This window comes from Sus scrofa, chromosome 12 (genome assembly GCF_054392235.1).
Source record: "Sus scrofa isolate SSC_HxYL_T2T_F1_AM1 chromosome 12, Sscrofa_HxYL_maternal_Yorkshire_Landrace_v2.0, whole genome shotgun sequence".
Classification (NCBI taxonomy): domain Eukaryota; kingdom Metazoa; phylum Chordata; class Mammalia; order Artiodactyla; family Suidae; genus Sus; species Sus scrofa.
Window position 1 is genome coordinate 57,263,017 of NC_139394.1, and position 13,127 is coordinate 57,276,143.

Consider the following 13,127-nt stretch of genomic DNA (forward strand, 5'->3'; position numbering starts at 1 on the left):
CAAAAGTCAGCAACAACCTCCCCCCTCCACTCCTGGCCTCTCAAATGATCCCGGGCCTGCAAGCCCAAAGCGAGTGGGCGGCAGTGATGGCCTTTAGCCACAAGAGGGCACCAGATGCCGGTGCACAGAAAAGTCACTTAGGGACCTGGTCGGCTCCTGCCAACATCACAAGCCCGGGTCATGTTCACTTAACTACTTTCACAAGAAAAACAAAAACAAAACAAATAGGGGAGTTCCCGTGGCGGCTCAGTGGTTAACGAATCCGACTAGGAACCATGAGGTTGCTGGTTCGATCCCTGCCCTTGCTCAGTGGGTGAAGGATCCGGCGTTGCCGTGAGCTGTGGTGTAGGTCACAGACACGGCTGGGATCCCGAGTTGCTGTGGCTCTGGCGTAGGCCGGCAGCTACAGCTCCGATTCGACCCCTAGCCTGGGAACCTCCGTATGCTGCGGATGCGGCCCAAAAAAGAAAAGAAAAGCAAAAACACCAAGAATTTGCACTAGGCTCTCTTGAGCAGGCTTTTGTGCAAATTATTTTTTGTCCAGCAGAGCCAGAGGCCTGCTTCAGGGAGCAGTACACAGGCAGTGTGGATGCTTCCATCCAGTTCCCGCTGTTTAGATATCCTACTTTCCAGGGAGGGGCCCCTCCACACCCTCCACCTGCCCCCCAACCTCTTCAACACGCCGCCGCTCCTCCTTCTGCTCCTCAATGCGCCGCTGTCGCTGGTGCAGGAGGTGCTTGATGTGCGCCTCGGGGTCTCGCTGTTGCTGCTGCTGCAGCTGCTGTTGCTGCTTTAAAGCTTCCGAGTTGCTCTTGTTCTCCTGCTGGAGCCGGAGGAATTCCCGGCGGAGGGTCGACTCCCCTGGCACGTTCATGATGGAGCTGGGTCAGGACGGCACATGGAGCATCGGGGTCAGAAGCCACCCTCATCCCTAGGAGCCCTGAGTGGGCGCTTCCGCTGACCAGTCTGCTGCTGGTCACTCCCAGGGGACCAGAGACCTGCCCTCCCTCTGCCCCGTCCTGGCCTGTGTGTTTTTGTTAGTCGTCTTGTTTGCTTTCTAGGACCGCATGTGCGGCATATAGAAGGTCCCAGGCTAGGGGTCCAATCGGAGCTGCAGCTGCGGGCCTACACCACGGCCACAGCCACACCAGCTCTGAGCCACGTCTGCAACCTACACGGCAGCTCATGGCAATGCCGGATCCTTAACCCACTGAGTGAGGCCAGGGATCGAACCTGCATCCTCATGGATGCTATTCAGGTTCATTACCCCGCAGCCACAGTGGGAACCCCCGTCTACTTTAACATCCCTGCGGCCTGGAGTCCCCTTCACCCGCCTCTTGTCAGTCAGCCATTCGTTCCCTTTCTTCTCAGCAGCCAGGGATTCCGTTTCATGGCCCCCACCCCCAGGCTGAGAGTCCCAAAGCCAAGGACCACTGCTGTCCCTGCAGACGGTAAGTGATGGTCCCCAACCTGCACCTGCCACGCCCACCTTGGCTCTCCTTCCTCGCCGTGGCTGTCGTCTTCCTCTTCGCTGCCGCTGTACTCATACTCTGTCTCCTCTGCAGGGGGAGACACTGCTGTTTCTGCACCCAGTGCCCCAGACCCCACCCTGGGCTAGGGAGACCTTAGATGGGACAACGGGTAAGGTCCGTCTGATGGCCACGCACCTGGGTCCCCGCCCGCCTCCTTGGAGCAACGGGGCGACGGTGGGTCTCAGGTTTGGGCCTGGACAGAGACGGGGATTAGACCCCCCGGCTGGGCTGTGGACGTGCACTTAGACATGCACATGCTCGTGTGACGTCCCCGTGGGGGTGGACGAGGGCGACCCTCATGGGGAAGGCTGACTTGGACGGAGTGGTGACAGAGGACAAGCCCCCTGGGGTTGGAAGCTGTCACAGGAGATCGCCTCGGAAAGGGAGAGCCGGGCCTGGAGCGGGGCCTGAGCGGGAGCCACGAGGGACCAGGGCTGGTGAAGAGGGGCAGAGCTGACGTGTGTCCCAGACCAGCCACCTCCCTCCCCGCCCGCTGACCTTTCTCGCCTCGCTTCTTGCGCGATCGGTCGATGTGGTCCTTGAGCTGGATGCGGACCTGCCGCTCGGTGGGCTGGTCTCGGATGAAGGGGAACTTGAGCAGCTGCTCCGTCGGCGGGCGGCTCAGGTACGTCTTGATGAGACACGTGTCAATGAAGTCGATGAACTTCTTAGACCTGGAGACGACGGTGGCTCACACCAGGAAGGGGGTGGTCCGCGGCGGAAGTGGGGCTCACTCAACCAAAAGCCACCTCGACTTCCCTCCTGCCTCCCCTGGGTTCCACCCAGGCTCCGGGCTCCCCGGTCCGCAGTGCCCCCTCTGGCCCCCTCTTCTCCGGTGCAAGCCCCAAGCCTGGGTGCAGGGGTAGGTGGGAGGGCCTTTCAGGGGCCTCCTTCCTAGATGCCACCCCCCGCCCCGCCGCCGAGACCTACCATTTCTTGGACTTGAGCCTGGGTGGCGGATTGCGGGGGATGAGGAAGAGGGCTCGCATGGGGTGCATGTCACACAGAGCTGGCACACAGAAGAGATGCCGTCAGCCCCTCTTGCCCGGCGAGAGCCTTAGGGGGCCCTTCTTGCCTTGGCCTCCCGTGCCACCTCCCCCCACGGCGCTTTCTGGGCCCGCCCTCCTCTCCCAGACTCCGCACTTACGGGGGGCTCCCTCTGCCATCTCGATGGCTGTGATTCCTAAAGACCAAATGTCACTCTGCGGAGACGAGAGAAGAGGGACAGGTGACTGTCCTGACCATCTCGCCAACCACCAGCCCAGCCTCCTTGGGACGGCTTTCCGGCCCCCACCCTTCCCGAGGCCCCTCTGCACCAACCTGCACTGTCCCCCCCACCTGCCCGTCCTCCCACCCACACTTCCCTGGCCACGAAGCTTCTCGACCCCTCACGAATTGCACACCTTAGGGCCTTCATCTTGTTCCCCCACCTGCTGGAGCCCCTGAGTTTTCAATCCCATGGCCTCCACCGCACTCCCTGCCCTTGGCTGCCTCCAGGCGCCCCACGCTCCGTACCCTGTAATCGTAGGTGGCGTCGGGGTTCTCATCACAGGCGATGACCTCGGGGGCCATCCAGTAGGGGGTCCCGATGAAGGTGTTGCGCCTGCCCACCGTGCGGTCCAGCTGAGCGCTCACCCCGAAGTCCACTGGGGGGACAGACAGGAGGCCGTGTCGGCTCCGTGTCTCGGCCGGCACGTGGGAGCCCTACCCGGGTGCTCCCAGCCTGGCTCCACCCCATCGACCTCCCAGAGACACTGACCCAGGCTTCCCGGGTCGGCTCTGCGGGAGAACCAAGGGGAAAGGACGGCATTCCAGGCAGATGCGGCCAAAGGGTCCCGGCCCGAGGGGCCTGCACAGCACTGGGCCGGGGCAGGGAGCAGGGGGCAAACTGCCCCAGGGATTCCTCAGCAGAGGGAGGGAGCAAAACTCCCAGCCCGAACAGGTGGTTGGACCTGAGCCGCCTGAGGGAATGAATAAAGGGGCCCCCCGTTCGGTGCTGGGGGCCAGCAGGGGTGGGCGTACCTAGCTTGACCTCGGCATTCTCTGTCAGCAGCACATTCTGCCCCTTGATGTCCCGGTGGATGACCTTGTGGGCGTGGAGGTGGGCCAGACCCTGGGCGGGAGAGAGCGAAACGGGCCTTGGTGCTGCAGGCCAAGGACGGGGTGGAGGGTGGGGAGGCGCCGGTCGGCCTGGGCTGGCTGAGGCGCAGGCCCGCTCCTCCCAGGGGCCGGGGCCCGGCCGAGCTCAGGCAGGAGGAGCAGGGCTGCAGGTGGAGAAGGCGCAGAGCTGGGCCACAGCGGCGCCCGTCTCCCGCAGGCTGAGTGGGCAGGCTGGGACCCGGCCTCCACCCGCCCTGCACCAGGCCGCTGCTCCTTCAAGAGGGCACAGCTCATCTCGTGCCCCGGGGGAGGGCCCGGGTCCAGGGAGAGCGCCCCAGGGGGCCCGGTCCTCACCCGGAGGATCTCGCGGCAGATGTAGGCGATGCAGTCCTCCTTCAGGGCGTTGCCCTTCGTGTTCTTCACCAGGTCCGTCACGGAACCGGCACCACAGAACTCCATGACCAGCTAGGAGTGAGAAGGGAGACCCACGGTCAGGCCAGGCCTCCTCCCCCTGCCGACCCCCAAGACGAGGACCAGAGGCCCGGGGGCCAGAGACACGGTGAGCTGAGAGTGGGGGCTGCGAGACCCCCTCACAGAGGCCACAGAACGTGCTGAGGTTAGGAGAGACGAGGGGAGGGGTCACAATGGGGAAAGACAGGGGGAGGGGGTCTGGGCTGGGGGAGGGGCTCAAGGAATCCCTGAGGTTGCAGACAAGAGGACGCAGATTTGTGCATTTTCCTTGCGGAAGGGTCTAAAGCTGCCATCAGATCCTCACTGGGACCCCTAAACCCCAAACAGCCAGGAACCACTCTCTGGAACGGGGGTCAGCAGGCAATAGCCAGGGAGCTAAGCATGGTTTTTAATTTTTTTTTTTTTTTTTTTTTGGTTGTGCCCATGGCATGTGGAAGTTCCCAGGTCAGGGATCGAACCCACACCATAGCTGTAAGCAGAGCCACATCAGTGACAATACTGGATCCTTAACCCACTGAGCCACCAGGAAACTCTGGCTTTTACATTTTTAAATGGTTGGAAGAGGAGTTCCCATCGTGGCTCAGTAGTTAACGAACCTGACTAGCATCCATGAGGATTCAGGTTCGATCCCTGTCCTCCCTCTGTGGGTTAAGGATGCAGCATTGCCATGAGCTGTGTAGGTCTGTGTAGGTCGCAGATGCAGCTCGGATCCTGTGTTGCTGTGGCTGTGGTGTAGGCCAGCAGCTACAGCTCTGATTTGACCCCTAGCCTGGGAACCTCCATATGCTGTGGTATGGCGCTAAAAAGACAAAAGACAAAAAAGAAAAAAATTTTTTAAAATAGTTGCGGAGTTCTCGCTGTTGCACAGCGGAAACGAATCCGACTAGGAACCATAGGTTGAGGGTTCCATCCCTGACTTCGCTCGGTGGGTTAAGAAACTGGCGTTGCTGCGTCTCTGGCATAGGCCAGCAGCAACAACTTCAATTAGATCCTTAGCCTGAGAACCTCCATATCCATCCCACAGGTACAACCCTAAAAAAACAAACAAACAAAAAAATAAAGTGAACTTCTGTTTGTTAGGAGTTCCCGTCGTGGCTCAAGGAGTTCCCCTCGTGGCTCAGTGGTTAACGAATCCGACTAGGAACCATGAGGTTGCGGGTTTGCTCAGTGGGTTAAGGATCCGGCATTGCTTTGAGCTGTGGTGTAGGTTGCAGATGCGGCTCAGATCCCACGTTGCTGTGGCTCTGGCATAGGCTGGCAGCTACAGCTCCGATTGGACCCCTAGCCTGGGAACCTCCATATGCCGCAGGTGTGACCCTAAAAAGCAAAAAAAAAAAAAAAAAATCAAGAAAGAGTCACATGAAATTCAAATCTTTGTGTCCTGAATAAAGATCTTTGGGGATGTGTGCCTTGTCTATGGCTGAGATGGGTAGCTGTCGGAAACTTTATGATCCACGGAGCCTCAAATATGTACATCTGGCCCTTCACAGAAAAAGCTGGCCAATCCCTGACGGAGAGACAAGAAAGGGGCTAAGAATCAGCACGTCCCGGGTCTGCTAGAGACAACAACAGCGCAAGGGGCTACCAGAGAGCTGCAGGAGAGAACCTGAAAGACGTCCGTGGAACCCTGCAAACAGGCAGGGCCAAGGCAGGGAGCTGAGAAGAGGCCCTGGCCAGCCAGCACCTCTAGGGATGCAGAGGCAGAGGCCAAACAAGTCCTCGGGGTGTGGAGTCAGTATCCCTGTCCAATATTTCTCTGACACAAAAAGGCTGGCCAGGATCTGTACATTTACATGCATAACAGAGGTAATTTGCATTCACCCTGCATCTGGGCCTCCCGCTCCCACAGCAGAGCACAGTGGGAGGAGGGGAGAACAGTGCCCATTGGATCCACAAGGGGGCGCCCGGGCACCAGCGCTCAGCCTCGAGTCCTCAAGGATCTCCCACTACACAGAGCCGGCAGGTAAACCTACCAGACCTGTTCCTCTCCTTTCTTTCTTTTTGGGTGTGTGTGTGCGTGTGTGTTCCCCAAAAAATGAAGTGGCTGGGAGGCAGGGACCACAACTCATGACGATCTGTGCAGGGTACACAGAAAGTGCTCAAAGGCTACTTGTCTGGCAACTGCTGGAGGGGGGACCTGGCCTGAGCGCCAACCCCCCAGCCAGTGCTGTGCCCCCACTGCCCTCTCCTCCAGGGCCTGGCTGAGCATCCGAAAAGGGTGAGGCTGGGGAGTTGGCTGGCACCAGCATGCAGGCTGGGGAGGGTGATGACTCTTAGGAATGTTCTGGGCCAGGAGGGAATGTGGGGGAGGCCCAGGAGAGCTGGAGCAAGCTGTGGCTGAGGAATCCTCCAGAAAGGCCTCGCACTGCCTGGAGGAGGCGAGTCTTGCCGCCACCCACAAACGCTTTGATCCGTTGCCTTCCCAGGTGCTGGGCACAAAGGTGGGCAGAGTGGCCAGACCAAGTTGGGGGCGCGGGGACAGACCAGAGCGCGCGTCTCACCCAGAGCTGGTCGTCGTTCCCAGGGGGGCTCTTCTTGATGAAGGCCCCGTAGTAGGTGGCGATGTTGCGGTGGTGAGAGTATTTTTTCAGCATGTTGATCTCCTGCTTGATCTCTTCCTCCTCATCCTACGGGAAGGAGAGGAGTGAGCCCTGAGAGGCCCCCGCCTCCCCTCTCCTCAAGGCTCCGACCCTCCCTCTGCCCCGTGCTGCTCCCTACCTCCGTGACATCCATGACCTTGATGGCAGCCAGCTGCCCGGTCTTGACATGCCGACCCTGCAGGACAGAGAGCCAGGCGGGGGGGCTTGGGTCCATGCTCGGGAAGGGCTTGATTCTGAGAGAGGCCACAGCTTGCGGCTGTTTTCGGTCTCAGAAAGTGCCCCTCACGGTGGCCAGACGCCTCAATTTACGGGCCGCTCACGGGGTGGACAGAGGCCTATAGGAAAACCAGCGCGCCTGGACCCAAGGACTAAGCCAGATAAGGATGAGGGGCTCCTGCCCTCATCACTCAAGGGGGACGAGTGAGGGACCCCTGAGCCCTGCTCCAGCCTCTCTGGCTTAGCCGGCCTGCAGCTGGGGGGCAGACATCTCTCCATCCTCGCTGAGGAGGACGGCCTTTGCTTCTCCAGCACCTTCTACCCAAGACAACAGCCCAGGTGCTCCCGGACCCACCTCTCAGGACAGGAGGCCTTTCCCAGGATCACCGCCCGACCCGAGGCTCTCTATTACTGTCCACAGGAAAGATTCAAGACAGAGCGGAGAATGGAGGGAACTCAGAGACGCACAGAGGCCGCTGCCCCATGGCCAGAGCTGATGGGAAGAAACTTCTTCCAGAGCAGGCCCTTGCCATTCTCCCTCTGCCCCCTCATCCCTCTGGAATTCCTGGTAGGAGCCACCCCAGGCTGGGAAAGCAAGGTCCAGGGCTTCCTGGGGAGGAGCAGATGGGGGTATTGCCAGCCCATGGATTGTTTTTAGCTTCAGCAGTCCTGCAAGACCCCCAGCCCAGAGAAGCGGCGGAACACAGAGCTATTTCCATGGCAACAACTAGGCAAGAAATGCGGGGGGGGGTTGGGGGGTGCCTGCGTCCCAAAGCTTACAGGGGAGAAGGGTAAGAGGCAGGCAGGTGGTCCTCGTGACCCAGGAAACCCAGACCCCTGAGATGCAGAGGAGACTGTGCAAAGTCCGAGCCCTGCGTCTGCAGGCGGGAGAAGCCAGGCGTGCCGGGGGCTGCCGGCTCTGGGGCAGCACCTGCCCCGCATTTCTCTGGTGTGGCCGCCTCCCCCATCAAGTGTGACTGAGGTCAGACCACGTGAAAGGGCTGGGCTGGCAGGCTGGGGCCACAACTGTGGTCAAGGAAATGCCACCTCTGTGGGGAAAGAGGCAGCCTCAAAAGCCTGAGCGCTGGCTCCAGCCCTGCTGCCGGCACGTCAGGGGAGTCCAAGGACGCTGTTTCCCGGAGTTCCCATTGTGGTGCAGTGGAAACGAATACGACTAGTAACCACGAGGTTGCAGGTTCAATCCCTGCCCTCAGTCAGTGGGTTAAGGACCCGGCATGGCCGTAAACTGTGGTGTAGGTCGAAGACGCAGCTCGGATTTGGCGTTGTGGCTGTGCTGCAGGCTGGCCCCTGCAGCTCTGATTCGACCCCTAGCCTGGGAATCTCCATATGCCACACATTCAGCCCTAAAAAGCAAAAGAAAAAAGAAAAAAAGTAAAAGGAAGAAAGCCGTTTCCTCTCTTCGGGTCATCCAACAGGTCCCGCTGTGGCCTCAGGAGAAGCCAAACCTGCCCCTCCAGCCTGCGCTCTGACACCCCCCTCCCCATGCCCTTCTCCTGCCCTCACGTGTCCCTGTCCCACACCCTCCCACCAGCTCCAGACTGTTCCTGCTGCACCCAGGACTAGTTCTAAACTCAGAGGCAGGGGCCGCCACTTCTGGCCGCTTCCTTCCCTCATGACTTTTTTTTTTTTTTTTTTTTTTGCTTTTTAGGGCCGCACTCACGGCACACGCAAGTTCCCAGGCTAGGGGTCGAACCAGAGCTGTAGGTGCCAGTCTACACCACAGCCACAGCAACACCAGATCTGAGCCGCGTCTGCGACTACACCACAGCTCATGGCAACGCCGGATCCTCAACCCACTGAGCAAGGCCAGGGATCGAACCTGCAACCTTTGTTGGATTCAGTTCCGCTGCGACACGATAGGAACTCCACCTCGTGACTTCTACTCTCTCCTCTCCCTCCTGGCCCCCCTCCCCTTTCCCAGGGCCCCCCTCAACCCTCCAGACCTGGGCCCAGCCCTGAGAGGCCCTGGAAAGGCCTTGCTGCTCTTTCGGAGGGCTCACCTTGTACACCTGTCCGTAGGTTCCATTGCCGACCACCTCCACCAGCTCGAAGATTCCAGCAGGATCCTGGGGGAGGGAGAAAGAACAGGGGTCAGGAGGTCAGCCAGAGGCAGGCAGAAGGCTAAGCAGCCAGGAGAGGGGGTGAAGAAGAGCCAGGGCTGCGGGGAGGGGGGGGGGGTGTGGTGTGTCAGAGGGCGTGTTCTGTGGGAAGCTGGGAGGGGAGAGGAAACGGAAGTCAGAGCCCAGCTGGCTGTGCACACGCTGCCACTTTCAAACTCAGCGACAAACTCCGAGAGCCTGTGGCCTCACCTGCACGGGGTCACAAAAGCACCCACCTCTGGGATTTGCGTCAACTGCAAATGCGGCAGTGCCCGTAAACGCTTAAGACAGTGCCTGGCACGGGCATGCGTGCAATAAAAGTTAATTACCGCTGTTGTTATTTGACTTTTTAAAAGCAGGGATGAGGAAAGCCAGGAGTGGCAGGAACAAGCAAGCCACCCTCTGTGCGTCCAGGGTTCCCAGGACCTGGTGGGGGTGGGACAGAGAGCAGGGAGGGGCGGTGAGAAGGCAGACGTTGCAACGTTGCAGCCTCCACTTCCCCAGCCAAGCGGCACCAGGGATGGGAGGTGGGGGGGCGCAGGCTCAGACAAAGCCTCGGAAGAGCATCGCCTGCTGGGCCGCTGCTCTGCCAAGTGGCACAGCTGCTGGGAACTGGGAAGCCACCCCCACCCTCCTGCAGGGTTTCTTTCGGGAGAGACAGGCTGGGAGGTGGAGCCGAGGGCCAAGAGGCCGCCCAGGGCCTTCGGCTCCTGCACCTCTCATAGGACAGGCCGGAGTCACAGTGTCACAGGCACCCCCACCCCCCACCCGCCCAAAGTGAGGCTGTCACTTAGGAAACAAACTCTCCAGGCAACGCCAGTGCCTCTGCGCTAACAATCCTAAAGGTATGTAATCTAAAACTCCTTTCTCTTTGATTTTGAAAACCAATATAGAATTTCTGAAAATAGAATCCTAACCCACCCCAGCCCCCAAACCAAAGAAACCAAAAGAATGCCTCCCCTTCACCCACTGCAGCAAGTGCGTGGAAGGGAACCTGGGCAGACTGAGGCCCGGAAGACGCAGCCCGACCCTGGGAGGACTGGCCAGGCTGCCCTGGCTCCCAGCAGCCCTGCCAGAGCCCGGGCCTCCAGGGAATGAGACTGTGTCGTAAATTCCAGGAGGAAGGGACCGAATCCTCCTTGCTCACCAGCACATCCAGCACCGAGCCCCGCTGTGGCCTGACAGAACATCCCAGAACCGCCCCAGGGAAGCCTTGATAGAAGCTGCAGAGGATTCTTCCACCTGCTCTGAAGGGGCCTGGGCCGACCAGACCAAGGACTTCCTAGTTCTATGTTCAGTTACTCAGCTCCCGCTGAAGTTACTGAAAAAACCCTGAACCCGTCTGAAAAACAGCAGGGCCCACAGGAAAGGGAGAAGAAATCCGTGCAGGCGGGAGCTGATGAGAGGTTCATTGGAACCTGAGCTGCAAGGGGCCTGGAAGAGCTCCGCCTGTCCCCCTGCAAGTCCAGACCAGACGCTTGAGGGGAAGCCAGCCCCCCAAACATCTCCCCAAAGAGGCCTCCTCCCCCGGGGGCCTCCTGACTCTGCCCGCGGGGAAGCCCTTGCTTACACCTCCATCCTTCCCGAGAAGGATGGAGACAGGACAAGGGCTCATGGACTTGCTTCTCCGGACGCTCCTAATCTAAGAGGGGAATACGAGTCACAGTGATACACCACTGCCGGCTCAGATCCGCACAAGTGGATTTAACCTGGTAACCTGAGCTCCCAGTCTGTCTCCTGGTAGTTTGGGAGGCCCTGAGGGATGAAAGACCGGCCTCTGAGGTCAGACACTCGGGTTCAGACACTGATTTAATGGTTTCAAGCCTGCTTCCTGACCTGCAGGTGGCATGAGCACAGACTTGAAAGAGTGATTCTGAGAATTAAGCTGAGCCCACGCACGGGGCACAGCAGTCCTGCTACAGACATCTTCCAAGGAACGTGCTCCACAGAGGCCTGGGTCAGTCCAGCTTCCCCGGCTTCGCCCAGATCCCACCGGCAGCAGCCTCTTCTCTGACTTCCTTCTGCATATCATACTCGCCCTGTCCTTTCTCCCTTCGAAACGCCTGCTGGTCTCCTCCTCTCCTTCCTGAAGCTGCCACCCCAGGCCCATCCCTTCACTTCTCGGCCCCCTGCCCTCTGCTGCCCCAAAGGGCAGCTCTCCTGCCTTTGCTCCTCTGCCCAGAACCAGCACGGCTGCCCGACGCTTACGGAAAGGAGTCCCAACCCTCGGCCCGATATATACATATATTTTTTTTAAACTGATTTTTTTTTTCACTCAAACGCCTAACAGTATCCATTTATTTATTTATTTATTTTTGTCTTTTTTTTTTTTTTGCCATTTCTTCGGCCGCTCCCATGGCATATGGAGGTTCCCAGGCTGGGGTCTAATCGGAGCTATAGCAGCCGACCTACGCCAGAGCCACAGCAACGTGGGATCCGAGCCACAACTGCGACCTACACCACAGCTCATGGCAACATTGGATCCTTAACCCACTGAGCAAGGCCAGGGATTGAACCCGCAACCTCATGGTTCCTAGTCTGATTCATTAACCACTGCGCCACGACAGGAACTCCCAGCCTGATATTTAAAGTTGCCCCGTCACTGGAGTTCCCATTGTGAAAATGAACCCAAACAGCATCCATGAGGATGTGGGTGCGAACCCTGGCCTCTCTCAGTGGGTTAAGGGTCCGGTGTTGCCATGAGCTGTGGTGTAGGTCGCAGATGCAGCTCGGATCCTGTGTTGCTGTGGCTCTGGCGGAGGCCGGCAGCTGCAGTTCTCATTCAACCCCTAGCCTGGGAACCTCCGTATGCTGCCAGTGTGTCCCTAAAAAAAAAGTAAGAAAAATAAAATAAAGTTGCCCCATCATTAACCAACCCATAAATATTTTCCAAGTGAGTGTCTACATCGGCCCTGCACTGGGCTGGGCCCTAATCAGGGGAGACCTGTCAGGCGACTTTACCTTCTTTCATTTACCCATTAACATTTATCATGCACTGACTGTGTGACAGACAAGTCCTCAATTAGGCACAATGGGGAGCCCAACGATACAGGAGAAACACGGACCATCCCTCAAGGATCTTCTGATTTTACAGACACCACGGACACGTGGCAGTTCGTGATCACATGCCATGCGTGCAAAGGCCGTCAGGCCTATAGTAGTGGAAAGCGCCCTGGAGGGTGACTTTCTAGAGAGAACTTAGCTGTGTGTCCCTGAGCAGGTATTTAACTGTCTGGGGCCTCATCTTCCTCACGCAAATTAACTTTTTTTTCTCTCTCTCTCTTTTTGGCCTCCCTGGGGCATATGGAGTTCCTGGGCCAGTGATCAGATCCAAGCCTACGCCACAGCTGTGGCAATACCGGATCCTTAACCCACTGTGCCCAGCTGGGGATCGAACATGCACTCCAGCGTTCCCAGGACACCGACCGTTCTGCTGCACCACAACCGGAACTCCCTCACGCGAATTAATAGGAAGCTGGAATGGGGGAAAAGTCTGCTCTGTAGTAAAACTACAGAGGATAGAATTAAATTCAGGGTGGGAAACTCAGGCAGGCTCCCTGGAGGGAGTGGAGTCTGGGCTGGGTTTTGGAGGCTGGGTTTTCAGTTGGTGACCAGAGCTGAAGAGCAGGGAGGCTGCTGAGGGACAGCAGTTTGGGCTTGGGTGTTGCGTTTGAGACGTCAGGGAATGCACAGGAGTAAATGCCTATCAGGCAGCGAGAGGCAAGGGTCTGGAGATAAAAGCGAGAGGTGGAGACCTGAGACACGGTGTCCGGCCTGAGGCACAGGGAGGCGGGCAGACGAGCCAGGCCAGCTCTGAGGAGTGCCACCTGCTGCACAGGCGAGGGGGAGAACAGAGCCCAGAGGGGGCGGCGGTCAGGGCGGACTGAGAAAACCGCCCCTGGCCTCAGCACCGAGGGAAGCCCTGGGTCCCTCTGCGGGAAGTGCTGCTGCGAGGGCAGAGGCAAACAGTGGGGGCTGGAACGGGCAGGGGTGATGAGAGGAAGTGAAGGCCACGGGGGCAGCACCCTCTCTGGAGAAGTCCACCTTTGGGAAGAAGCGGCAAAAGCAGGTGAAGGCTGGAGGAGGCA

The 13,127-nt window shown here is 58.9% G+C and overlaps 1 protein-coding gene and 1 long non-coding RNA gene across 40 annotated transcripts in view; one reads left to right on the forward strand and one right to left on the reverse strand.

Annotated features, from left to right (window-relative positions):
- MINK1 (misshapen like kinase 1) overlaps window positions 1-13,127 on the reverse strand; it is a 50,256-nt gene that overhangs the window by 8,141 nt on the left and 28,988 nt on the right. For 32 of the 39 annotated variants that reach the window (XM_084985784.1, XM_084985783.1, XM_021067788.2 and 29 more), the window contains exons 2-12: window positions 8,941-9,006; window positions 6,822-6,878; window positions 6,605-6,730; window positions 3,987-4,097; window positions 3,555-3,645; window positions 3,048-3,178; window positions 2,680-2,734; window positions 2,463-2,541; window positions 2,031-2,206; window positions 1,490-1,559; window positions 671-881 (exon numbers count right to left, since the gene is read on the reverse strand). In XM_084985784.1, the coding sequence (XP_084841910.1) occupies window positions 671-881; window positions 1,490-1,559; window positions 2,031-2,206; window positions 2,463-2,541; window positions 2,680-2,734; window positions 3,048-3,178; window positions 3,555-3,645; window positions 3,987-4,097; window positions 6,605-6,730; window positions 6,822-6,878; window positions 8,941-9,006 (1,173 nt within the window). Of the gene's footprint in view, window positions 1-670; window positions 882-1,489; window positions 1,560-1,667; window positions 1,726-2,030; window positions 2,207-2,462; window positions 2,542-2,679; window positions 2,735-3,047; window positions 3,179-3,554; window positions 3,646-3,986; window positions 4,098-6,604; window positions 6,731-6,821; window positions 6,879-8,940; window positions 9,007-13,127 lie in introns of those variants that run through there. The other 7 variants (XM_084985790.1, XM_084985789.1, XM_084985791.1 and 4 more) reach the window with 1 other exon arrangement.
- LOC146398366 (uncharacterized) lies at window positions 4,059-9,375 on the forward strand. The gene is made up of 5 exons (XR_014821790.1): window positions 4,059-4,191; window positions 5,594-6,066; window positions 6,530-7,487; window positions 7,578-7,650; window positions 8,589-9,375. It is a non-coding gene; the product is annotated as an uncharacterized LOC146398366 (long non-coding RNA).